The sequence below is a fragment of the Suncus etruscus genome, chromosome 9 (assembly GCF_024139225.1).
Source record: "Suncus etruscus isolate mSunEtr1 chromosome 9, mSunEtr1.pri.cur, whole genome shotgun sequence".
Taxonomy (NCBI): Eukaryota; Metazoa; Chordata; class Mammalia; order Eulipotyphla; family Soricidae; genus Suncus; species Suncus etruscus.
This window is the reverse complement of record NC_064856.1, coordinates 23,084,645-23,112,211: the sequence shown is the minus strand read 5'-3', so window position 1 is coordinate 23,112,211 and position 27,567 is coordinate 23,084,645. Positions and strand designations below refer to the sequence as shown.

Below are 27,567 nucleotides of genomic sequence, written 5' to 3'. Positions count from 1 at the left end.
AAGGTGACTTTGCCAGTCTTTAAGTATCGCAAAATGATTCCACTGTGCAGCTCTACTGAAACCTTAAGCTATGTAAACTAAACCCTGGCACACAGGTGCTCAACCAATTTTGCTTTCTTTCCCTCAGAAAAATATGAACTATTTAGTATGCCTTTCTCTTAGCTCAGCTCACTTGAAGTGGCTTATGTTTGAATAAACACTGGAGTTTGGCCACAAAGAATTTTAGGTAGCAAATCCACTCCCTAGTTTAAACTTTCAGAAGAGCAACAAGATACTGACATCAGTATGTACCAAACCTATAGCAATAGGTTTCCTTGGCAAGTCACCTAAAAGAACTAAAGCTTCTAGTTGAGGTGGAGAATGGAGACCAGGGGCTATAATCATGCAATATCAAGAATCACTTGCCTTCTAGAGGTGGTCTGTGTTGCATTCAGCCCTTAGGATGGGCTTGGATGGGAGGGTCTTTTTTTTACACATAAATCCAGGGTGGGGTTACAGTCTGCACAGGTAGACAGAGAGGTGCACAGTCATTTTATAATTGGGACTAAGAAGAGAGGAGGAAAGGAGGGACAAGCCAGTCCTCTATTGGTACAATGAGCACTTTTGTCTCTATGGCATCTTTATTTAGGGAAAGATTTGGTGCTCATAACCAACTAGCTTTGTATTGCTTCTATTTCAGGATGCCTGCTAAGGTTTTCCTGGGTATACAAAGACCAAGTACCTGATCACTTGATAGCTAGGAAGGTACTCTATGACCTCAATGTAAAATCCTAGGGAGAATATGTTGGAGAACATGGTTTTGCCCAGGAAGTCAAATCAAGAGCCCTTAGTCTATCTTCATTCATCTGCAACAATGGCCAGGTTTCAGAAGGAACTTCATTTCCTTCCTGCTTAACCACCACACAGAAGAAAATAATAACCATGATTCAAAATAAAAGTCACAAACTACATTATTTTAAGTCTAGCCATCACTTCTCCTTATAGTCTAAGTGGAACATTAGCCATTTTCTTTATTTGCCTTTTGCTCTGATGAAGTCAGGAAAGTTAATTGTTAATAGTTATGCTATTAACTGACTCACCTACAAATCTCAAACTGCCCTTTCTTAGCCTGTTACAGGAAAGTTTGTCAGTGCCTGCTTAGAAGAAGACACACCCAGGTTGGCCTAGCACATGGGAGAATGGACGCAAGAAAAAAAATCTCAGGCCTGGCTGGGCTTCCCATCCAGAGTGTTGCTGCCTGCTTGTAAATCACTGAGTGACTGCTCTTCCCTCCAATCAGATTATATACTCCTCCTTGCTGAGGCCAGACTGCTAGGAATAGATTGTAAGGCAAGGCTGCCGTCTTAGAAATGGAAGCTTCACTCCTCTACACAGCTGAGCAGGATTTTTCTGTGGGCTAAAACTGTTGCAAATTCAGTCTCAGAAGTCAAGCAAGGGTATGAAATGGATTTCTAGGCTCTTCTATCTAAACAAAGGTGGGGCTAGTCATTAAAATAGGATCTTGTCTTCCTACTCTTACAGCTTTTCTAAATCTGTTCTACCCTCTTCCTGTCCTCCTTCCATCTCTGAGAAGTGCCCCACTTCCATCTCTCTGAGTTGCCTCTTCTCTCCCTGCATTTTCATAACATGTGGATCATAAATGTTCTGTTACCCCCCATGGTTGTTCACTTGCCTTTCTTCTTTTAAACTGATGCCTCATCTTTTCCTTACTCAGATGACCCTGGGCCCTATTCTCCAATTTCCATTCATTATCCCAGTTCGGATTCTCGAGTCACCTTAAGCATGGCAGCAGCAGTTACTGCTGTTTGGGACACATTAAAAAGCACACATACTCCAAGAAGGTTCAGTGCTGCCCTGAACACTTATGCACCCAGAAGACACTTAATTCCTGTCTCCCCAAATGTGTTTCTTCTCCATCTCAATAAAAGGCAGGATTCTCCTTTTGCTCAGTTCTGCAATTCCATGGTCTCCTCTTTTCTTTGTAGTCCACATCTCTGTTAGAGGTGTTGCTACCCTGCCTACACCCCTCTGTGCCTACCACCTGTAAGTACTGTGGCTTTTGTCCCTAGATTGTTCCTTAGATCAAACAATAATACCCTTGTTTTGCCTCCATAACTTGTATCTGTATCACAAAATTTTCTAAGGGCTTATCCTCAACTCTGGGCCAGAGAACGTGAACAGTGGGTACTGCGCTTGCTTTGCATATGGAAGATCCAGGTTTGATCCCTTGCATCCTATATGGTCATCCTACCCCTTTCAGGAATTATTCCTGAATACAAGAGCCAGGAAGAAGTCCTGAACACTATCAGCTGTGACTTCAAAAGAAAAAAAAAGTTTGTTCTGAACTGACTAAATAGTTGGATACTATTAAATGAATATCCCAGCTTCCTTTTCCTGCTAATGTAATAGTTAAGGCCTAAAATGAGCCCTGGATTCTATCCCTAGCCACAGAGGGAATATGCTCTAGATAGTGCTTTGTTGATTTTTTCCCCTTTGTTGTCTCCTCACTTCTATTTTACCACATGCTCTTTAAGATGATTTCCAAGTAATCTGCTTGGGCTTGGATCCCTGTTTCTGGGTCTGCTTCTGGGGAAATCAAAATCAATGCTAAGCAGCTGAACAGTCTGAATGCAATCACTTTCACTATATTCAAGACCACTATCCTGATACAGGTATGCCAGGTACTTGGCTCTTTTACCTGGGTATTGCAACCACCTCTCACTTGATCACTCTGCCTTCTCCTTGAGCCTCCTAGAGCTCTGCAAAACATGTGTCAGCTAGAGTTAGGTCCCCTGTTCATTTGCTCCTCTGTGGTTTCCCACCACACTTACTGTAAGATCCAATGTGTTTCTTTGAACTATCATCACACTCTTATAGCTTTTCTAGATGTTTCCACCATCACTCTTTCACCCCCAATTTAGTTAATATCTCATTTTCTATTCTTTCTGCCTGGAAAGCACTTTCTATCCTTCTAGGCATGACCGTTTCTTTCACATTATTAAGAAAACTTAAATGTTACCTTCTCTTTGAAACCTTCCCCATCTCTGTCACCTAAAACAATTCTATTCCCCATCACCACACTTTTACCCTGCTTTATGTTCTTTGTAGCATTTTCTATTTAAATTTATATATATTTGGGGAGGGCTGGAAAAATAGTACAGTGGGTAGAATATTTGCCTTGCACCCAGTCAGTCCAGAATTAATCCATGGCACTACATATGTTCCCCTGAGCCCTAACAGAAGTTGTCCCTAAGGAAGAACTAGGAGCAAGCCCTGAGAGATTTTGGTGAGTTTCCCAAACCAAATAAAATAAAATAAAATAATGTATATTTGCCTCTTTACTTTTATCCTCCATGTGACTGGAAGCTCAAGAGGTATTTTGTCTATTTCTAAAATCAAAACAACTTAGACCACAGATTAGGGATACATTAAAAATCTTTCCAGTTCCTGAAGCATTAAAAGGTGAATGAATGGCTCTTCTGTGGGACCAGAGTTGATTCTGATAATATTTAAGTCAATGAGCAAGGAATGAAGTGCAGGGAGAAGCTGAGTCTCTTTTTTTGTAAGCCCCTGCCAAGAAAAGAGAGCCTCTTTACGTTTGGTCTATCACAATGACTTTCATAGCCCTCATTGGCTTGTATATACTTGGATAAGTTTCACTTCAGACCATCCTAATAACCTTGTCTTTTCTTTCCTAGGCTTTGCCAGAGGGACAGACAGCTTCATGGGACACAGCCAAAGAGGACGAAAACCGCAATAAGAACCGATATGGAAACATCATATCCTGTAGGTGTCCTGCTGGGAGGGCTCCAGGTTTGGGGTGCAGAGGGAGAAATGAAGCTATAAACTGTTATTCACCTGGAATGCCTGTTTTTTGCCTGTGTTCACATAATGTGTTCAAATAATTGAGTCCATATAATCTGGGGATGTTATTCTTGTCTCCTTCTCTCTCAAACCTGGACTAAATTAAAGCCTGTTCTCAACCAGAGAGATGAGGGGTCAAGGCTAGGTGGACCCAGGAAGTCTCTGAAGTATTAACAAATTCCTCAGACTAGGGAGAAAGCCCAGCTCAACCTCTGTGCTCCCATAATCCCTAAAATGCAAAGGATTGCCTAGACATCAAGGAGATGTGAAACACAAGTCCAGTCAGTGAGGGAAGTTAAGGTGGATTTGAAAACAGCAAAGCAGCAGGATAATCAATGCTACAGTATCCCCAACCCCTAAAAGGCAAGGTACACGCAAGAATTGATATGCAGAAGAAGCCAGAAATTTCAGCCTGAGCCTGAGCATTTGGGGTAGTGGTCAATACAATGCTCATTGGGGTTAGCCAAGAGTCAGTCTTTAGGAAGTGACAGTGTCCCCATATTTGGATGTGGATGGGGCACATTCTGAAAAGCTTAGGACCTATTCCTGGTTCTCTGCTCAGAAGTGGCTCTTGCCAGTGCTGGGGTGGGGGGGCATCATATACAGTGCGAAGGATTAAACTGGATGCAAAGCCTTAACCTCTGTACAATCTCTCAAGCTCCATTTTCCCCCATATTTTATTGAATTTAACCGGACTATCATGGCAAGTGCCTACCACTACAGCCTTGCTTAGCCCAGACATGTGTTGCATGAATCCTGAGAGAGGAAGTCATGTTTATAAAGGGCATGACACAGTGCTTTGCAATGAACTTTGCCATATCTGCAGATAGCTGGGTGTCATTTTGATGAAGGCAAAGCTACAGACTGGTTACAAACCTCTAGATTCACACTGTCTGGACTTGTTTCTCAATGTGAGACCCTGGAAAAGTTATGTGATTTCTGCAAGTTTTACATTTCTCATTTTTTATATTGATAATGCTTAATATGAGGCCATTGATAAAATCCATAACCCCTGGATGTGGTATTAGGCAACACCTCTCTTAGCAAAGAGTTAAGAGAGTCACAGGTAAACACATGGCTACAGCATCTCACCTTCTCCAAACCAGAATTCATGGATTCTTCACCCACCCTGAGGGCAGAGGATAGAAATTGAAATAGGCCTAGATTGGGGTGGAAGGGGAGAGAAGGGACCATTAGAAGTTGTCCATTTTGGAAACTCACTGAAGTTGCTGATGGGAAAATTCAATTTCACAGGTCATGAGATTACTGTAGTGGTTTTAACCAGGGATGATGAGGCTGGAGAGATGGGAACCCTTCTTATGTGGAACTGATCTGCAGCACTGAGTTCTGGGGAAAATAAATAAAGAAAATAAACTTACATCTGATATTGTACATTCTAAGAAACTAGAAAGTACAGCCTTGAAGGTGATACAATATATAGATGACATGGTTTCCTCTTATAAAATGCCAAGTACACATGCTGATTAGGACCTTCACTTATCTAGAGGTAAACAAGCTGGAGCTGTGACAACTCTTTCATTCAGTTTTAACTCTTGGGTAACACAGTATAAACAGAGGAAGGAAAAAAGAGAGAGAAAGAAACAGAAAGGAAAAAAAATAATTTCTAACACAGTTCAGTGATTTGTTTTGTTGAAATGTCTAAAAATTGCCTACCAAAAATACTGGAAGGAAAAAAAGCCTAAGATTGAGGCATCTTGGAAAGGAAGAAAGGGAAGAAGTTTTAGCTTCATTGTTTTCTGTGCTGATTTAGGAATGAAAATTGAATGGCAGCATTAATCAGAAAATGCATTTAGCCTCTTGGAGGTGATATGCAGAGAGCAAGATTTCTGGCAAGTAGAGTTCTGGGAAGATCTGTAAAATCAGGAAATGTGTATTCAGATCAGTGGCATGAGGGGTCCTTTGAGCTCAAACCCTGAGCTGGGCATGTGTGCACAGTCTTTGTTCCAAGGAGAACAGATTCTTCAGAATATAGAAGGCAACTCTCAGACTTGAATAGCCTGAACTATCTGATCACTTTCCAGTTCTTCCTCTCAGAATGTAATTTTAGGGAGAGTCAGTAAAATCAGTCTGGGAAGCATTGACTGCGCATGCCAAGTCTAACTCTCCTGTCTAAAATGGGTAAAGTACTGTCTTCCAGGAATGTGGTGCATATTAACAAAAAGCACAGGACTGGAGCTTAGTGAACACAACAGGCTTCACCCCTTTGATAGGTCAGGGTGTGCATGATTTGGTAAGAGATCAAACCAAAGCCTAAGTACCAATGGCAAAAAGCCTAGCTCTCCATCTTTGGACCTCCTACACTTTGCCCAGCTCCTCTTGCCAGGACTATCAACAGCTCTTACTAGGCCTCCTTCCTTGCTCCTTTGATCTTTTTTAATCTATGGTTCCACTCATGCACCACCACCATCTTCTACTTACCTGGTTTCTAACAGAAGCCAGTAGACTTCCTCAGAACCTGAATTAGATCACATAATTTTCCTGCCAAAACTCCTTCAATCAGCTGCCCTTTACTCTTATGCATACTTTATCCAAAGACCATGAGTCACCTCTAGTCTCAATCCATATTGTCCTCTCTCTTCATCATTTTTCTCCATACAGCCACACTAGCCTTCCTCTGGCCCTTGGAGTGTGTGCTCATCTTGGCCAAAGGATCTTTACACATTCTGTTATTTCAAACAATATGCTCTTCCTGCCTCTCTCTGATCTCCAAGTACTACTATGCTATTAATTCTTCAGCTCTTGGCATGGCCATCACTTCTCCAAGGAATTCTTTAAATCCTGTAAATTGGATCCAAGCACCAAGATACACTCTTGGAATACAAAGCTTGTCTTCTCCTATGCCTGTGTTATCAGTGTGAACTGAGAAGAGAGGCATTGGATGACTTTTCATGGGCATCACATTATCCTCACCCCAATAGGTCTTGCTCTGAGAAAGCAAGATTGTGGTCTCCCTTCACTTTCTTCCCCCAAAATTTAGAATATAGCTGGCACTCAATAACAGGAGCTGAATGTGGGAATAGAAGCACTGAGTGTCAGTAAGGACCCAAATGATGCAGAGTGTGGAACTTTTTCTACTGACTTCCAGATAACACAAAACACTCAGCAGAACAGATAGAGATGATGCTTGGAACAATTATATTCTATCAGGAAGAAAATACTGGAGTTGTAGGCAAAGAAAAGAAGGGGGGGGCAGTGGATGATTAGACTAATCCCAGTCTTATGAAAAGAGAGAATTTTTGAGGAGAGGACAGGAATTAGAGCTAATAGCCATAGAGTTAGCAGTTTTCTATAACCCACCCACATCCACATGTCTCTACTAGGACAACTGGTTGGTTGCCTGAGCATTGGGGCCAGGAGGATGAGACTATGGGCACCTAGTGGCAGCCTTTTGACTCTCAGCCATTGGCCCGGCCCTTGTATGACGAATTGCTGTGTCACCTGAAAGTGTTTTTTGTCCTGTCCTCATGTCTTAGGGGACTTCCTCCAGAGCTAGGCTGGAGTGCTTGGTCCACCCACAAGGCTCTGTTCACATACCCCCAACCCCACCCTCCCCACAAACCATGAAACAATCCAGCTTTTCTTACCCTGACCCCACACTGAGGTGTGAGTTCTTGCCTTTTCCAGAGTTTCTTAGAGAATTAGCCTGCAGGAGCATCCCCATATTGACAGCCTTGAGAATTTTATGGGTTCTCTCACTCCCACCACCACTGAACTGAGTTCTTCTCCTCTTGTTTAAACTAGTGTTGTAAATACAAATGAGGCAGAAAATGTTTAAGCACCTATGACACTATCTTTTGGGATTTCAACCTGCATCTCCTTCCTAACTCAAGAACACCAAATGGGGGGTCAGAGATAGTCTGCACAGGACTCTAGATAGCTAAAGGAGACCAAGGAAAATATTTAAATGACTGCAATTGAATCTTCAGCAAAGAGAAATAGCCTCAGGACTGGGCAGCCTCAGGAATGCCCTTGTATATGTCCCTCCCCACAGTGAAGGCTGTGGTGGCTTGATAAATAGAAATATTCTAAGCATAAGAAGCAACTGGGTGTGATTAGCATCTTAAGGAACCCAGATCATGGAAAGGCTGAAGGAGAGGACAAAGGCCTGGGCCAGGGAGAACAGAAAAGATGAAAGCGAAAGAGGGGGAGGGAGAGGATCGCCTGCAAATGAAACAATGAAAGAGGACCCTTGGCTGAATAAGCCCTTTCTTCAACGGTGATTTTATTTAGAATTCAGTAATAGATAGTGATGTTTCCAGGGGTGGAAATGGAAAGGAAGTAAAAGGAAAAGAAATGAATGAGACAGACAAAACAAAGAGTTCTTTGCTTTCAAGTGGCTCTGGGGCAGAAGAAGAACAAGAAGAAGAACACTTCAAGCATACCTAAGCACCCCCGGCGGATGTTCTACAGGAGGAAATAACACTCAGGACAGGACATGATTCTAGGGTTTCAAATTTGACCAATTAAGGTTACCCTTCTGGGGTCAATCACAGTCCTCAGAGTAAATAATTAGGACCCTCAGAATGATTTAAGAATTTAATCAAGAGATTACAGATGATATGGGGGGGTGGGATTGCCAGGAACACTGTGGTCCCCGGGCTAAATAGCCCAGGTACTAGAGTCTCTTTAGACTACCTGCCCAGAGGTATTTCTTAGCAGAGGATTCAGCCAGTCCATAATGACCCTAACAAAGAGGATCATTCTTGAACTTCATGTTCCTGTTTCTGTTGAATCAGAAATGCTAATGGTGGTGCTCAGTCCCCTTTTCCTTACATAGACCACTAGCTGATCTCATGCACTCCTCAGTATAAGAACCTCCCTACCTATCCAAAGAGATGGATGGCTCCTGGATGAGGGATCAGAGTGCAGAAGGCAAAAGAGAGGTTCTCGGGAGCAAAGTTGAGATCTAAACATATTATTTACCCTTAAATCTAAATCAGCTTACATAGGTATTGGATTGCTGGACCTGGAGTCAGGCTGGCCCATATTCTAGTCTCTGTTCTGCCCTTTATCTTGTGCATAACCTACAATAAGGTCACATCATCTCTCTGACTCTCCGTTTCTCATAAAACAAAGGTCATGACCATTAAACCAGAAGCTGGTTTGCAAACTGAGACTTAAATAACATGGTCTCATCTTGGAGTTCACAGTCAAGTAGTGAAAGGCCAGAGTTGGAGAAGCCCTGCCCCAGGTCACACAACTTGCCTGCAGGTCAGCCTCTACCAGCACTCATGCTGGGTTTCTACCTGCCAGGATGCCATGTACCCCCACCAAGGAGTCCCTCTGCTTTAAGACATATTACTACTCGCAGGAGAGAGGGCATTGACCTCACATTAGAGGGCAGATGGGGATAAGCTCTTCAGGGATCTTTCTCATGTCTAAAGAATAATTCAGTTACAAGCAAATCCAGAGGCTTTTCCTGGATTTGTGTTTTTCTCACAATAGTTTCTAGCTGATTTCTGAAAAGCCAGCTGATATGACATGGGCATCCTTTGACCTCTATAGTCCTTAGCTATCTTTGAGAATGGCCCTGGCTTTGGCTTTACAGTCTGATATAGGTATAGAAATTGTCACTGTCCCTTCTCTTCCAGGCAGGGACACTTTCCTTCTCTTCTCTTTACGGCCAGCTGAAATCCTCTGTTTCGGGTTTGACCAGAAGTGCCAGGAAATTAAATTACATAGATCAGCCCTGAATTAATGACTAATAGAAATGAGTGCAGAAATACCCCAAGTAAGATCCCTTTTCCCTTAGTTGTTATAGCTTAGAGTACTTATCTTCCAGAGTTTCATGTCAAGATTCAACTCCAGTCACAAATAAAAATTATTTCCTGAATGCCCTGCCTCTGATTGAATTCCTTCTTTTCTCCACACTTTCAATCCTACATTGTTTACTTGGACCACCTTACAAATCAACTATCTGCCATCAGTCCTTGTCACACAAGATTCCTCCTTCTTCTGAAGGAATCCAAATAAATAATTTTCTCTTTCTGATGAAGGTTCCTCCCATGAAATATGGGCTAAAAAGATGCTTAGGATGCAACTAGGCATCTAATGTCCCACTACACTTCTAACTTCTCTATCATTGATGCTTCTCCATGCATAGACCCTTATCTTGTCTCAAAAGCTTCTTATCTTGGAGTGGTTCCTTGCAAGACCTTGAAGAAGAGAGCTTTCCAGAATGAGCCTGTAGGGAATTGGCAGGACAAGAAAATGTACAGAATGCCAAGTTCTTCCCCCCTTATGCCCAAACCTCCTCTTTTGATAATGGTAATTCAATCAAGATTAAATATGCAGACCTTTTGCTTCAATGAGGTATCCGGGCATTGTCAGAGGCATTATCTGCCTCCTTTCTATCTACTCGTGCAAGATGATAGCATTAACATTTTCAATCCTTCTAGGAAATGATTTTTCAGCTCCACAATTCATTGTAATGAGTCAAATCTTCTTTCTCTGAAAAAAATTACACCTTTTCTTTACCCTCCAGAAGACAGGTAGAAAGAATACCATGCATCCAAATGACATTCTCTTCTCAGCCCACTCTCTGAAGTGATCCTCTACTTACATGAATGAGACTGAGCAGATCAATTTGTCTTTGGGCTACCTTTGATCATGGAGGGAGGCAAGAGTTGTGGTTGGAAGAGTGAGGATCCAGAAGGAAACTGAGTCTGCTCTTCTGTTGGGAATAAAGTGTGTGTAGAATACATGAGAACACAATGGGAAAGGAATGGAAACATAGCCCCACCCAGACAAACACACACCACTCTTTAAGAAAGTGTTCCACCATTTCTCCTTAATTATTTATTGATACTTCTTGGAAACTTGAGTTTCTCCTTCATAAAATAGGATAATGATATATTATACCTTGTTGGGTTATTATGAGGATTGAAAATATAACCTCTGTAAGCCTTTTATATTAGCACTGGACCATCACAAATTTCACACTAGTAGATTCCTATACCTCTCCAACCTATACAAGATAGGGTTCAAATCATGCAGCTCAGTTCCAATAAGATTTTTTTTACCTTTTCCAAGATTGGCTAGTCAGGGTTCCTCTATATCAGATAACTGAATATGATCTTCAGGATCAAATATGAGTGTGGAATAGTGGTTTTCAACTTTTTCACACCTGTGCACTGACACCAACCCATGAATGAAAACTATTACCCTATATGGTGTCTTAAAATGCATGCTGCAGGGCACCCACTCTGGCATTTCTAATTTGGTGGATCAAAGCTAGAGCTCAAGAATTTATATTTCTAGCAATTTCCTGGGAAATTGCTAACATTATTGGCCATTGGATTACATTTGAAGGGTTAATGATCTAGACAGGGGCCTTCAAACTACAGCCTGTGGGCCACATATTGTATTTATTTCCATTTTGTTTCTTCACTTCTAAATAAGATATATGCAGTGTGCATAGAAATTTGTTCATAATTTTTGTTTTTACTATAATCTGGCCCTCCAACAGTCTGAAGGACAGTGAACTGGCCCCCTGTTTAAAAAGTTTGAGGACCCCTGGTCTAGAAAAATGATAAATTTAAGCATCAGAGAGAGTACAAAAGATAAGATATTTACCTTGCTCCCACATTTATCCCTGACATTTTATAAGGTCCCCCAACCACCACTAGGAGTGATTCCTAAGTAGAGTCAGGAGTAACCCTCAGCTGCAGTGGGTATGGACCAAAAGCAAACAAAAAAGTAGTATTTACAAATCTGTATTATCTGTATTTATTTCTAATAATATATCAGGTTTTAATCTTTTAATCCTTGCAACAATTCTGCAAAGGGAGGTAATGAGGTAATTGGTTAAATTGGGCTCCAGAGGTAACTTGCGCAGGAGACACGATGAGATGGTAATAGACATCAAGATATCCTCATAGCCCATCTTAGCTTTTTATCTCTCTTCTGCTAAGAACTATTCAAAAAAATTGAGTGTAAAATATAGACACACTCTGAGTCCTGTGTAGAGAAAAGTCTTGGTTCCAAGCCCTGGTGATGTGAAAGCTTCTCTATTACCGATAGCCAGTGTATCCCTCTTTGGTTCTCAGCCTTTCCGTCATAAAGGTGAATACCTCTCTTTGACTGGTCATTTGGGGAGTACCTGCTATGTGCTATATCCTCAGTAGTCATTTCATTAATAAGATGTCCCCCTTGGAACATGAAGGAGATCCATGAATCATTTGAACCATCGAAATATAATGGATCTGAAAACACTCAGAAAAGTCACAGTCTGGTGTGAAGAGGTCCCAAGGGTCTTGATAGAGAAGGAACATCGATCTGAGAGCTAGGGACTAAGGTGTTGCCAAGCTGATGGGGCAGAATGTTCTTCTGTATGTGCAAAGGCCCTCTGGCCATCACAGGCATCATGTATTTAATCAGCAGAAAGAAAACCAGTTTTCAGAGATATTGTGTGTGGAAGGAAATCTTAAGGCTGGACACAGAATAGAATCTCAAACCATTGATCAGGTACGATTGTGGTATCCAGAAACTGGGAGGTGAACCAAGTGACATATTCAAGAATGGTGTGAGCTACTTGATTCCATGTTAGTAGTTTATAGTCATGCTGGGAATATTTAGATTCCAGAAATCAGCAGACAACAAGCTATATGTTAACTTACCAACCCATCCTGGGTTTTGCCCTTGAAAAGCCAGAAGCAGATGAATTATGGAGAGAGTGTTCCTGCCTCACCACCACCACCACCACCCCAGTCCACTAGCCATGTGTTCAAGTTGTTCTTAGGAGTTACAAGTCTTTGTAGGTATGTTGCCCTCTGCAGCTGCCCTAGTTCTTCCCACCCTGCCTGCCAGTTCTTGTCTGCAAGATCAACTGAGAACTCTGGCCCCTTTCTCTTAACTCACCAGCGAGTTTACTTCTCCTCTATATGACTCTTTTCAACTCTCTCCTTGTCTTGAATATCAAATACAGAGCACCAAATTAGCTGCTTTTCAAGCTTGCAAAATGTAGATGGAGCATAATGAACATTCTGGGCTGCTTGTAAATTACCTCGTGCAAACTCCACACCGCCCGCTGTCCCATCTTTCTCCATGTGCTGTGGATAAACACAATTTTTTATTCCTCTAATTATATCAAGTTAGAAGGGGACTCGGAATAATATTAGCATCTCCCAGAAGGAATAAATAAACCATGAGAATGCTCACTGTTACTCCTTGCGGTGTCTTTCTGGTGGTCATATGGCTCAATTCTGCCCTTTAATGAATACACAACATAACTCTGCCTCTGCAGAAAGAGATACAGAGGGCAAATGAGGAGCACCAAATTTCTAGGCCTCACTGCCAACACCTACCGCCTGTCTCCCATCCAGCCCATTCATCTTAGCCTTGTTTATAAAGAACAATTTTTGGCTCTAAGGGGAAAAATGGATGAAATGTACAGTTTGTATATACCTTTTCTTTTTTCCACATTCTTTTTCCTTTACTGTCCTTAACATCTTGGATCTATGTAGCACAATTATTATCATTCATGACCCAATAGTAGTTAATTATTGAGCTAAAGCAATTTACAGGAGATTCAATTCTTTGTGCAGTGCAGTCCTGTAAGATTTGAAAAATGTATAATGACATGATTATAGGGTCAGACAAACTAGTTCCATTGCCCTAAACACCCCCAGAGTCCCATCTATTCATCTGCTTCTCCTCTCAAAGGCCTTGGCAATTCCTGATGTTTTTATTGTTTTCATAGTTTTGTCTCTTCCATCATGTGACTTAGAATCATGTAGTGTGAAGCCATCTCAGGCTGGCTTTTTTTTTTCACTTAGCAATGAATTTTCATGGCTTGATAACTCACTTCTTTTTTATCACTGAATAATAGTCTGATGTACGAACACCCACAACTGTTTATCCAGTCACTTGAAGGACATCTTGTTTTAGTCCTAAGTTTTAACAAATACAATAAATGTGCTATAAATATTCCTGTGTAGTATTGCCTGTAGACATATATTTCTGAGGTGAGGGGGGTCTTAAGGAATACACAGGTGCTCTGCGTTTACATTTATAGGATATTTTAGGTAATTTCAACAAATGCCAAGGAATGCAGTAGCTAGATTGTAAGGTAAGAAAGCCTTAGTTTTGAATGAAACTATTCTATTGACTTCCAAAATTGTTAAATCATCTTGCTTTCCCACCAATATTATTATTAAAATTCTTGTTGCTCACACACACACACACACACACACAGTATTTGTTGTTCATATCCTAGATTTAGATTGTTCTAGTAGATGTGAGTGATATATAATGTGACTTAATATGCAGTTCCCAAATTATATATCATCTTGAATATTTCTTCATATTCTTACTTTGCACCTACATATCTTCTTCAGTGAAGTGTCTGGTTGTTGTTTTTGTGTTGCCTTTAGTTTGTTTTCTTGGGCAACACTGGTGATACTGGTGATACTCAGGGCTTACTCCTGGCTCTATGATTAGGAATCACTCTGAACAAGACACAAGGGTAGAACCTGTTTGGCTTCATGCAAGGCCTTTTACTGTTCTTTATTTTCTTATTATTTTCTTATTATTCCATTTTTAAAAATCATTATAGAGTCCTTTACCTGATGTATCTTTTTGCAAATATTTTCTCCCAGACTATAACTTAACTTTCTTTTTTTTTCTTTTTTCTTGAGATGATCATACACTTTTCATGCCTTTATTTTCTCATTTTACTTCTACCAACATTCTCTGAGCCTTATAGCATTGGTCTCATTTTGCTAAGACCCAAATCTAAAAGAGATCAGTGGGCTTGTTAGGTGGTGAAGCTCAGACTTGAGCCAGATATACCGCTATACCTCACATCAAACATACATTGACATGTGTGTTATCTTCTACAAATTAGACCACAGGGGAATAGATCTTGGTCACTTTATACTAAAATATCATTTTCCCATCTCAGAAAGTAGTCTGTATTTTGATGATGAAGCCAGCATGGTTCCTTGTTTGAGTCCCATTGAAGAGCATGGAGAACCCTCTGGAATCAAGTCACTGCCCAGGCAACCTCCTCCCATTGCCAATTCCCTCATACTGTGTTCACTGGAAAAGAGCTATGTGGCTGCCACAATAGGCTTGGATTTTGTGTATCTTCACCATTCCCCAGTGGAAAGACCCCTCATACTTTGTGCTGATCAACTCTCACATTTCATTTGCATTCACTCCATAAAGCCCACATCTTTAGATCTTGAGGTTCCACTTGCCTGTCTCCCCCACGTCACAGGAACACTCCTGTGATGACAACTTCTTAGTCTCTTTGGCAGGCTGGTAGGTGATCAGTACATATGTTTCTAATAAGTGAATGAACAGGGTATGTTGCAAACACCATCATTTGATGGTTAGTAGCTCCCTTCCATATGAAGAATATTTTTAAAACTTAAGTGTGTTTTTTTCTGTTCTGTTTTCAAATACTTTTACTCTTAGATTTTAAATTTCTGTTTATACTAAAACAATTTTTCCTCTCAAGATTTCAAGCCAGAATCTTTATGACCCATGCTCCCACACAGGCAAATATAACTAATTCATCAAATAAGCAGATCTTTAAATCAGTAATTTATGAGTGAAAACACAATACCTACCCATTTTCACAATTTTCAAAGTGGATAGCTTTTGTAAGTGCTGAAAATAAAACTTAAAATTTGAGCTCAGAGCCTGTTTGAATCCCCATGGAATGCACAGTGCTAGCAAAATGTCCTACTCTCTAAGGCTTAAAGCTGGGGCCAAACATTTGCACAGTTATTGAAAGATAGGGACAGTATATGAAAGATGCTGAGATATCATGTTAGGTGCACAAAGAGGGACTCAAGAGTCTGTTGGAATCCTAATCTTAACTCTTATAGGCTTTGTATGTTATATGGAAAACTTGCTTAAATTCTCTGAGGCCCAACAGCTTCATCTACAAAGTAGGAAGACTAACAATACAAACACTCCTCATACTGTGATAGTAGCCAGATCTGTTATGAGAAGGATATAACTGAGAGAACATATGTTTATCTCTGGTCCTGCTTGAATTCTCTGCAGTTTAACTTTCCTCCTATCACTTCCCCTAGAACTATTCCCTCATAAGAAAGGGGGAAAGTAAGAAATGACACCTGCTTATCTTCATGATGAACATAGAACCTGGCACCTGGCAGGTACCCAGTGAACATATTTGCTTTGTGTATATTGGAGGTGGGGGAATGTCTCACATACACAACCAGGTATTCGAGGTTCATTCCACTTTTCTGCTTATGAGTCACCTCTGGCAGTGCCAGGGATATTTATGAGTTATCTGCATACAAGGAAAAAGGTTTTCTCTCTTGTACTATTTACTTGGTTCTCAATGAATGATGTTTAAGTAAAGGAACGAACAAATGGTTGTTAATTATTGCTTGGTCCTGCCAGTTGCTCCCTTTCTTGGATAATCCCCTGCTAAACTCCTGCTAAACATACTGCTAAATTCTGTCACAAAGAACTGGCTCCTGCAGATTTCATTTCTTGTCTTGTCATATGGCTTTTGGTGATGTTGGTCAATGACATGCACTGAAGGATGAGAAAGAAGGAGTAATTAAGGAGCCTGGGCAAAACCTCCACCCTCTATAGTCACAGGTGCCTTCTTTAGCAGAAAGAACCCTTTCCACCTAACCTTAACCCTAACACTTTCCACCTCCTGTCTTTACCCTTGAGGCCCGAGGTAAATTACTTCCCTGTCCTTGAGCTGCTTCACCCTTCTTGTTGGCTTCCCAACTCTTCCATTCTCTGCTCACCACCTCCCTGTCCTTTCCTTCTGCTTCGATGTGCCCTTGAACCACTTTTGATATACCACTGATACCTCTCTTTGGAAGCAAAGGGGTGTTTGAATTCAAAGTTAAGATAACCCCATGTCACAATCTTCACCATCACCTATAAATCTGGCTAATCAGTTTGGTGAGTCTTAGTTTCCTCATTTGAGTCAGGAGTAAGAGAGTTCAGTGAGGTGATTTATTTGTGCTTTTACCTAGAATTACTGAATCCTTGCTCCTGCCAGGCCTTCATGCAATGACAGAGCATAGCAGAAGGGCCAGAGTGGGTAAGGTGTTGTTGTACAGGGTTCTAGTGCGTTCAAGAACAAGAATAGACATCTAACTGGCCTAAACTGATCCACTCTTAATTCCAGAGAGTGGATCATGTGAAACCTGGGGCTCTCCGACCCATTCTGGGAAATTCCCTTGACATATACAAAGTTTAACTGGCCAGAGCATGTGGAGACATGCAGTTTCATATACCCAGTATCCAGGATAACATGTTGAGTCCCTCCTCCCAACCAGACCAAATAGGACTGTTCTCTTTCCCTGTCTCCTGGTTTCTTAGAACTCATTATTTAACTGTAAATTATTAGTTTAATTTTTGTACTGTGCTGGATTTTTAGTGGGTTTTATTTGGTATTATTTGATGCAAATGTGTCAATAACTGAAGCCTACAAATCTTGTCTATGCCTTGATTCTATTTGAAGTGGTATTGTCTATAACATGATCTTTAGTTATTGATAACCTCCTTTGTAATGATTTAGTCAGCTTCATTTGAATGATAGCATTTATTACCATAGGTGGCTGGCAATCTGTTTGCAACAGTGCTCTGAAAAGCCAAAGAAAATACAGATTGTGTACCTATAGAAAATAGGTAGTTTTGTCTTTAAAAATGTTTTTAAATTTGGGAACCATACCTAATGATGCTCAGGGATATTTATGGTTCTGCATTCAGGAATTACTCCTGGCAGTGTTTAGTATACCAGATGGAATTCTGAGAATAAAATTCAGGTTGAGTACCTATAAAGCAAGGGCCTTACCCACTGTACTATTTCTCTGGCCCCAATCCTTATCTTTTTTGTTGTTGTTTTTTGGCCATACCCTGACTCTGCATACAGGGATTACATCTGCCAAGCTTAGGGAACCATGTGGGATGCCAGAAATAGAAACCAGGTCAGCTGTGTGCAAGGTAAATACCCACTTGCCTTACCCACTATACTATTGTTCTGGATCCAGCCTTGCTATTTTTAAGTAAACATGGACATACAGATAATTCATTTAGACTCAACCCTTCTCAGCCAGAGTGTATTTATAGGATCTCTCTTGTTGAATTATATTTTAGTAGTAAAATCACTAAGAGATATTGCAACAGGCTGTTCACCCAGTTAGGAAGAATAAAAAGAGGGTCTGAACTGCAGGTGGGAAAAAAGAAGCAGTGCCTAAGGCCCTACTTAAAGCACAGTGAACGCTGTGAGCCTCAATACTCATTGGTGAAAGAGAGTAAATGCAGGCAGTGTCAGGCTGGATTTCTTAAGGTTTTACAAACAAAAGCAGCACTTTGCCTAGAATCAAGACTATTAAGTGAGAGGCTGCACGTGCCTCACCTAAGCACTCTCAACACTTTTGTTTTATACTCTTTCTGCAGATGATCACTCCCGAGTGAGGCTTCTGGTGCTGGATGGAGACCCACACTCTGACTATATCAACGCCAACTACATTGATGTAAGGCTTTGTATGGAATTGACTATAGTAGACTCGAGATCTATGACTGTCTCTAAGTCTCTCCCTGCAGTAGGTAGCCCTTTTGAAACAACCAACAATTCTGGCTTCCTCTTGTTTGGGGGTCACTAGAGTGACCTAAATTTTTTGTTCATGTTAGCTACATAACCTCTCAGGCTGATTGGAGTAACCTGCTTTTTGGAGCCTCAAGACAACTACCAGTCTTATTCTGTCCCTTTAGTTCATATCTCTCTGTTGTCCATTCATTCATTCACTTATTGAAATGTCTGACCATTCATCTGACAAACTATTGTAAAGTGCATTCTGGAGTCTGGACGCTATGGAAACTGTAAAGCTAAGAATACCTGGACTCTGCCTTCTAATACCTTAACAGGAATATAGGCTGTGCACATCAGTAAGTCCAGGGCAAACTAGAAAGTGGTGAGTGTCAGGAGTCAGATAAAATTCTGCAGTATTCAGAGATAGCGGGGGAAGGCAGAGGGAGAAAAATTGCTTCTTCCAGCAGGAATGCAAAAATGTGTTGTGAACCAAATCTTTGAGCACAGGTAGAATTTTAAATCAAAAAGAAGAAAACTTAACTTTTGGTTAGAGAAAACAGCTATTGCAAATTGGAGCAGCTGGAAGCAGAAAATAGAGAAGAGCTTAGTTGGAGAGAAGTAGAGAGTATACAAGGAGAATAGTGGAGATAGGAGCGGAGCTGGATCATTGGTAGTTTAGCAGGTCAGACCTAGGAAACAGGGCTTTCTCCGTAGGCAAGAGAAAAATATTGGAATTTTTTAATCAAGGAAGTAGCCAATATTTATCTGAGCTTTAAGATGTTTTTAATCTATCTCTGCAGGTAAAAGAGGTAACCTGAGATTAAGACCCCAGAAACTATTAAGTAAGGGCCAAATAAACAACAGCGGTCAAGATGGTTACCTATGGGAATGAGTTTGCATAGTGGCACGTGGTCACTGATACATTACAACATGTCCTACACAGCCAGGTTGATCAGAACCCCAGTAGGCTCAAGACAAGAGCCTTGATGACTTGCTCAGAGATCCTTTCTCATTCCCCTAATTTGCCATTATTTTCAGAGCTAAATTGTAAAATCATGTGGCATGTTTTCACAATCCCTGTAAACTAGTCTGAGTCAGATGATTCATTAATTCCACAAATTTTCAATAGGTCTCATGTCATTTTCCCATTCAATCTATTTCTTATAAATATGAGTAGAGGGCATGTGTGAGTTTGTATGTGTGTCTATGTGTGTATGCATGTTTGTATAGATCAGGAAGGAGTAAGCTGATGTTGACCCATCAGAGGAGACACTAAGGAAGAGTAGAGCACAAGAGAAAGGGAGAAAACAGAATATTTTTCATCCTTCCTTGAGTGGTTGCTTTCCACTGATGGCTTCTGCCCTCAAGATTCACCAGAGTTCCAGCTTCTGTCTCTGGAACTTCACAGTCTCTCTTTATCCCTCCAATTCTATGGAAAGCACAGCTCTTAATGTTGACTATTTCTAGGTTGTTCCACTTCTTCCTGTATATCTGTCAACTCCTTTCCTGGATAAATATTTATTATCTATACCTGAAATTATTAGTCTTTCTCTTTTCCCAGTTGGATCCTGGTTAACAGAGTATAGACATATGGTTAGGATCTAGGACTAGAGCTTTAGTAGAGAGCAAGTTAGACATTATCTTTGAAGCCTTTTAAAGATCACAAAGAGAGGGTCAATTGTAACAAACTGTCTTTACCCTGGAGCAAGTTTCTGAATTCCCTTATCAAAACTTGAGCCTAAATTTTCTGCCTCTATTATTCATTTCACAAACATTTAGCATATACTCTACGGTTTGCTGAAACTACAGCCCATGAAAGCAGCTCCAATATGAAGAGAAAATGAGACAAGAAAAGAGGTCTTTAGAGAACAGTGGCTAAGCAACACAAAGGAAAGGCCAAGAATTGAGAAGCAAAATTGTCAGTAAGGTCCTCCTTCGGGAAGTGATACCTCAATACTGTCTTAAATGAGTTGGCTAGCAAGAAAGACTAATAGTAACCTAAGAGTTATTGACCCCTTCTGGTATATCAACATTGCCCTACATAACATCACAAGATCACAAGATAAGTACCATTATTTCTTATTTCTAAATGAGTAATAGAGGCTTTCAAGGCTAGATAACTTCTCAGAATTATAGTACTATGAAAACAGATGGAGCAAAAATATGAATTAGGAGTCATCTCCCACCAAGTTCTGCTGACTTCCATGATAATGGAAAAGCAAGGAAAATAATTGTGCCTACGCCCACCATGAGTCACTCTTGTACACAATGATGGTTTGTTGATTTTTTGTTTTGTTTTGTTTTTCTGCTATACCCAGTGATGCTCAGGGGTTACCCCTGGCTATGCGCTCAGAAACAGCTCCTGGCTTGGGAGCTCCTGGATTGGGACCATATGGGATGCCAGGGGATCGAACTATGGTTCGTCCTAGGCTAGTGTGCTCAAGGCAGACAGATGCCTTATGCCACCGCTCTGGCCCAATTGAAAATATATAGATATAATTTTATTTTGACCAAAGTGTATTACAAATCATTCACAGTAAAATTTTAGGTATATAGTGACATTGAATCAGGAGCATTCCCACCACCAGTGTTGTCCTCCCCCCCCCATTCCCAGAATGCATCCCATATCCTCCTCCTCTGCTTCACAGGCTGCTAGTGTAAGTGGTCCCCTCTGCGTCTAGCTTGTTGTAGATAGGGTATCGATTCTGTTGTCATTGGCTTTGGATTTGGTACCTAAGTCTGATCAATTTTTATTTCTACTCAATGTTCATACGACTGTTTGGTCTAGGTAAAGACCATTATTTCCTCCTCAATTTGAGAGCCAGAATAAGATGGTTCACGTTATGTGGCTCTGTTTGAAGGAAAGGAGAAAAAAAAAAGAAATAAAAAAGGGGGGTAAAAATCAAACAAACAAAAAAATGAGAGGAGTCCTTTTTGAGGCTATAAATACCAGTTTAAGAGAAGAAAGGGGAAAAGGAAGAAAAACATAGCAACAATATTAAAAAAAAGAAAAATAAAAAAGTCAGACTAAAAACCCCAAAAGCACCACAGCACCACAACAACCTAACAGTAACCACGGCCCCAAGAGTCAAGTTATAGAGTCTTCTAAATGACATCCCAAATATAGGTCATCACCCACATTTACAGATGAGAAAGCTGAGGTCTACAAAGATAGAAAATCTTGGTTGAGGCCTGGTATCTGATCTCTGGTAGAACCAGTTTAGGAGGCAGGCCCATATGGTTCACAGCCTAGATTTTTTTTTAACCCTCTGCACCCTTACATCCAGTGTACCAGGAGGACTCAGCTTATACTTGCAGAATTAAATTGATTCCTCCTATCTCTCCTGTGACAGCTATGAAGGCTATCACTCACATGGGATCCTGATTCTCAGTATGTGGCATTTGTCAACCATGTGATAATCTTCATCGAAAAGCACTGCATACATAGATGCTCAGTCCAGAGTAGGGGCAGTCAGAGCCAGTGCACACTGGTAATTTTTTGGCAGAACATTAAATTGCCTTAAATGCAAGTGAATCTTTGCAACATTGACACTAATAGCATCTCCCATTGTTGTTTTTGGTTTTTTGTTTGTTTGTTTTGTTTTGTTTTTAAATAAATTTATTAAAATAAAATGTATCATAGTTGACATAACTGATCATAATACAGTTGTTTCAGGATGACAGGAAGCAAAGTTATCAAAAAGTATAAAGAAAATAGATCTAAAATTAAAAAAACAGAGAATTGGAAAAGGAAAAGGAGAGTTTATTAGCAGTTTTATTTGTGACAATTATTGTATCACCAATAAAGTTGTTAATACAATAGCAGAAGCTTTAGTATGCTTTTTTTTAAAAAATAGTAGATGAACTAGAAGAAAAGAAAGATGTGTGTGTGTGTGTGTGTGTGTGTGTGTGTGTGTGTGTGTGTGTGTGTGGCAGTTGTTGCTGTTGTTTGCATAGGCACAGCAAAATATGGGAGAAATTGGAAGGAGAAACCTTTGGCCTAAAAACAGGGAAATCTCACCCCTGAAGTATATTGGCTTAAGACCAACTCCAGGCTCTAGGCCTACTAGGTTGTCCGACCACTGTGATCCCAGAATCAGTTCACCATCACAGTTGTTGCTGTTGGGTTTCTGTACTTATAGATCCTAGTTTCTGTGCAGGTCCTATGTTGAAGGCTGTGTGGTGTATAGCATCTTCTGGTTTCATTTCACCATTAGGTAGCATTGCAGAGAATCCTTCCCTAAAAGCAGACTGTTGCTTTTCCTAGGTTGTCATGGTGTCATAAGTACCATCTTTGGAGTAAGTCAATGCCATGATGGTTGGGAGCCTTCCTTGTTAAGAGTTCTTATTCCGTGGCTGGAGAGATAGCATGGAGGTAAGGTCTTTGCCTACCATGCAGAAGGTCATTGGTTCAAATCCTGGCATCCCATATGGTCCCCAAGCCTTTCAGGAGAGATTTCTGAGCATGGAGCCAGGAGTAACCCCTGAGCGCTGCCAGGTGTGACCCAAAAACCAAAAACCAAAAAAAAAAAAAAAACCAGAGTTCTTATTCCTGGTGATGGTGTAGGAAACCAAGTTTGTTTCCATAGATGGTGTCCATGGTTCAGGGGTAAATGGACAATGTCCAATCAGCTGAAGTCTAAGCCAAGTCATTATGCCAGGAGTTCACAGTGTAAATTCCCACTGCAGTTTAAAATGTTGTGCTCCCATCTCTATTAGATAAGAACTTGTTTGCATATGTAATCTTTTCTCATTTTAATGTACCTATGCAAAAAGGGACAGTGCCACGAGGTATTACTGGTGCATATGGGGGTCGAGGTATCAAGACTAACAATCCCCATAATCTTTTTCTTACATGGCCTCTAGACAAAGACTTGTCTACTAGAATTCTATACTAAATGAATCCCAAGGATGGGGGAAATTGGTGCTACATGAGAAGATATTTAGTCATGGTTATACTTACTAAAGGAATGTAACTAAAGAGATATTCAAAGGAGATTTGTATGTCCTTTTTAAGTCTTTTGAAATAGGCAGGAAAGGGGTAAGATCCAGAGCCTACTTTCAACCTGTGAGTTGGTTTTTTGGAGTCTAGGGAAGATGCTCCCAGCAGTCACATATCAGGGAGCATCCTCAAGCGGGAGCTTCTCGGCCACTGAGTCTAGTAGCAAGCAAAAGTGCATGATAGAGGGAGGTGAAGGAAGAGGGGCCGCTGAGAGGGGCAGCTGAGTGTCAGTTTTTCTCATGTAGGGAATTTATCTTTTCACTTTGAAGGCTGGTTGACATCTGGCTGAGGTGGGGAGGATGCTCTGCTTTGTGAGGAGTTAAGCACATGGAGTATTATCCAACAGGTCTTGGGCATTCCCTTTCCTTTCCTAGGAAAATCTATAATTATGAGCAGTTGTCATGCGGGCACACTAGCGCCAGCCCTTTTTGGGAAATGAGGATTGGAGAAAGGACCCCAGTGCAAGAAGGTCAGCTGCACAGCCCAGCTTATGGCCGGTGGCAGGGGCTACTTGTTCCCTTCCTCCACACCCCTGGGACCCGGCTGCCCGGCCTTGATGTGGAGGCCTGGCTTGGGGGTCCCATATTCCTGCTGTAGGGTTCAGTACAGGGGTCCTGTCGGCTAGGACCCCACCCAGAGACATCCCAGTTACCAGTTGCAAGAGGAACTGTGATATCCTGGTTCCTGGGGTCTGTGGGGAAGGTCACCAGCCTCGCCGCCATCTCCTATTTTTGTATGTTATGTCATGGTAATGAATTATTTAGGACTTAACAGATAAGAAACAAAGAGTCCTTGTTAAGTTTTTTGCTCATAGCACACAGTTAGAATTCAGTTCTATGCCCACCTAAGACACCACCACATTCTGCCCATCTCTTTAAGAAATCAATGTTATAGGCACACCATCCAGCCTTGGCTAGAGGCTCTCTTACTGTCTAATGCTGAACTCTCTGTTGGATCTCAATTGTGTGAGATCATGAGTTTAAAGTCATGAAATCGTCTTCCTCTTTTTTTTTAACTTACTGTGAGAGAAAGGGAAAAAGTTGTTTATAGTTGAATTTCAGTTATATAATGTTCCAACACCTGTCCCTTCACTAGTGTTCATTTCCTGCAACCAATATCTTCAGTTTCCCCTACCTTCATTCCCCAGTATATATCTATGGCAAACCAGTTTTTCTCTCTCTATCTTTCTCTCACAATCACCCTCGCTCTCTTTGTCTCTGTCTATCTCTTTGTCTCAGTCTTGGTCTGTGTCTCCGTCTGCCTTTCTGTCTCTCTCTCTTTATTTCTCTCTACCCACCTCATTTCTTTTCTAGGTAACCTGTCAATCCTGTAGTATCTTTGGAATCTGCCATTTCACTTACTGTTATCATACTTAAATATGTTCATTCTGTTATTTGTAACAGATATATCTTATGGTAGTCCATAAGAATATATTTGATGCATCAGTCTGTCTGTCAGGCATTTACCCATAAGTAAATGGATGTTTATTCAAAAGCAATAATTGAGGAAATATTGAAGGCTTATGAACAATATTAAGAGAAGTCAACAGAGTATGGTACAGTATACTCAAGATAGCAAAGCTGGGAACTCCCTTCTTTAGACTTAAAATGGGAGGAAAGGGCTGCTGGATAAGCACTAGTCCATTAATAGTTAAAGTGAAACCCTGTGATGGGGATGAAATACACCAACCACCAGCTCAGATTTATCAAAATGAGGGCTAGGGATAAAGTATCCTATTATCAATATACTATATATATATATATATATATATATATATATATATATATATATACCTTAGTAAAGTTAGTGTTCCTTGAGGTATGTTGGGAAATGCTGACAAGGCATGCCCTAGACAGCTCTCAAGGATCTCACCCCTTTGCTTGGTTTCTATCCTAATTGAATCCTCCCCATTCTCCAAAGAGCTTAAATGCCTGAACTAGAATCATTTATCCACAATTGGGTCTTGACGATCCATTAAAACAACTCCATTTGGATAATGAGTTGGACACCCGACCAGTCCTATCTGGTCCCCAAGAGGCTATGCCTCTGCTACTGTCTGATCCATCCCACTGGCGGGTTTGTTTGCACAACCGTGAATGGATTGGCTATTTGACTTCGTTATAAATGAGCAGTCTGGAAATAAATGTCGTATCTGGGTCCCCAGTAAGTAACAGATGCATGAGTGCAGAGTGAGATAAATGTCTTTTGGATGCAAACCTCTTTCCCATTGCTCACAGACAGATGGAGGCAGGCCTGTGCTGTTTTATAGTCACTCTGCATGCTGTATAGGTGGGTCTTACATGGACTTGAAGTTTCTATCCTGTTAAGGATAGGAACTTCCCTATAAAGCTCTTGTCAATGCACCAGAGGAACCCCAATTGCACTATACATTTCTTTTTTTTCTCCATGGCTAAGAAAACACACTATTAGAATGATTTCTCAGGACCAGAGAGCTAGTACAGCAGGTAGGGCATATTACACATAGCTGACCAGGGTTTGATCCCTGGCATCCTCTATGGTCCTTGAGCCTGCCAGAATGATATCTGAGCACAAAACCAGGAGTAACTCCTGAGCATTGCCAGGTGTAACTCCATTTCTCAGCTCATAGTCTGGTCTTACCTGAGAAAGATTCTGCTCAGATTCTGTAAGTTAAGTCTTGAAGCTGGGTTGTTTCTGTAGGAGGATGTTGGGTATGGTAGTAGGTTGCTGTGCCTTCATGTAGAAAGGTAAATCTGCCCCACCATTCTAAGAAGGCCCCAGAGTTTTCATTTGATGACCCTTTTATCAATTTGTCCATTTGCCCAAAAGCAGAGCTAACATCAATCTTGTTGACTTTTATATCTTCAATTCCTTGTGCTTAGTAATACCAACTCAATTAATATCTGTTGATTAAAAATGGAATGACCAGTTGAACAAGTGAATGGGTAAAGAGTAAATTCAAGCATCTAAGCCAACAATTGGATTTCATTTCATCCTATTGACTTTCATACATATTGGAATCTTTCTAAATTAATCTCCTCAAAACCTTTTTGTCTACCAGTCCAAGTATTATAGTGTGCTCCCAATCAACTACAACATTTTTATATAAAAATATAAGGAAAATTGATTTTATCATCAGTAAATTTGTAATTTCTATAACTCAGTAATTCTCACTGTTGGTGTTCACACTACTTAATTCCAATTATTTAACTATATGTTTTAAAATTTGTGGGAAATGGAGCCATACCCAGGTATAGCCCTGGCTCTGTTTTCAAAGGAGCTGTGCATATCAGGGATCCTGGGCTTTCTACATGCAAAGCATACACTCAACCATTTGAACTATTTCAGCCAGCTCTGAATGTGTGTTTCACATTCAGAATTAAAAATATTTAAGAAGCAAGAGAGTACAGTACTGCTTTCCTTATGCACAGCTGACATCTGGGGAAATCTGTTTGATTCCTAAAATTGCATATGATCCCTGAAGTACTAGCATGAGTAATCTCTGAGCACAGAGCCATTGTGTAAATCCTGTACATCATCAGGCTTGGTCCTAACAACCCCCCCAAAAAAATCTCACTCAAACTTTTTAATAAGTTCTTAAATTTGGTGGTGTCTCACATTATTTCAATTTTTGGTGATGTTCAGCAAGATATAATCTAAAAATGATTTCTAGCTTCCTTCCCAGCAGTAAGGTCACATAATTGTCTCCTTATTTTTGCCTTCTTTTTCTTCAGTTATATGAAGGCCTGCCTACACACAGAAATGTAGTACACCTCTGACTTGATGGTGAATTTGTATAGATCAAAGTTATATTCTTTCATATATATTACCAACCAATCTTTCCTGAAAGTGGAACCAAACTGTGAATGGTGTGCCCATATCCCAGAAAGAAAAACACTAGGAAAAAGGAATGCTATATGTTCATCAGGCATTGAAACCCCTGCCAGACCCTCTGGAAGAAGAAGTTATACTTTAGAGCATGGTGGGAAGTTGGCATATAGGTACCTTGCACTGGGGGTGGGTTGGAGAGGAACATCTAGAAGTGAAGCTAGAGATAAATATGGAGATGGCTGATGAGTCCTGAACTAAAATATTTGGATATCATCATGCAGGCACTGAGGCATCTTCACAGATTTTAAATGGAAAAATAACCAGATATGCC

At 40.7% G+C, this 27,567-nt stretch overlaps 1 protein-coding gene across 1 annotated transcript in view; it reads left to right on the top strand.

The window, feature by feature from the left end:
- Positions 1-27,567, top strand: part of PTPRT (protein tyrosine phosphatase receptor type T) — a 935,630-nt gene that overhangs the window by 844,368 nt on the left and 63,695 nt on the right. Inside the window, exons 16-17 of the mRNA XM_049779129.1 lie at positions 3,699-3,786; positions 18,292-18,368. Of these exons, the coding sequence (XP_049635086.1) occupies positions 3,699-3,786; positions 18,292-18,368 (165 nt within the window). The remainder of the gene's footprint in view (positions 1-3,698; positions 3,787-18,291; positions 18,369-27,567) is intronic.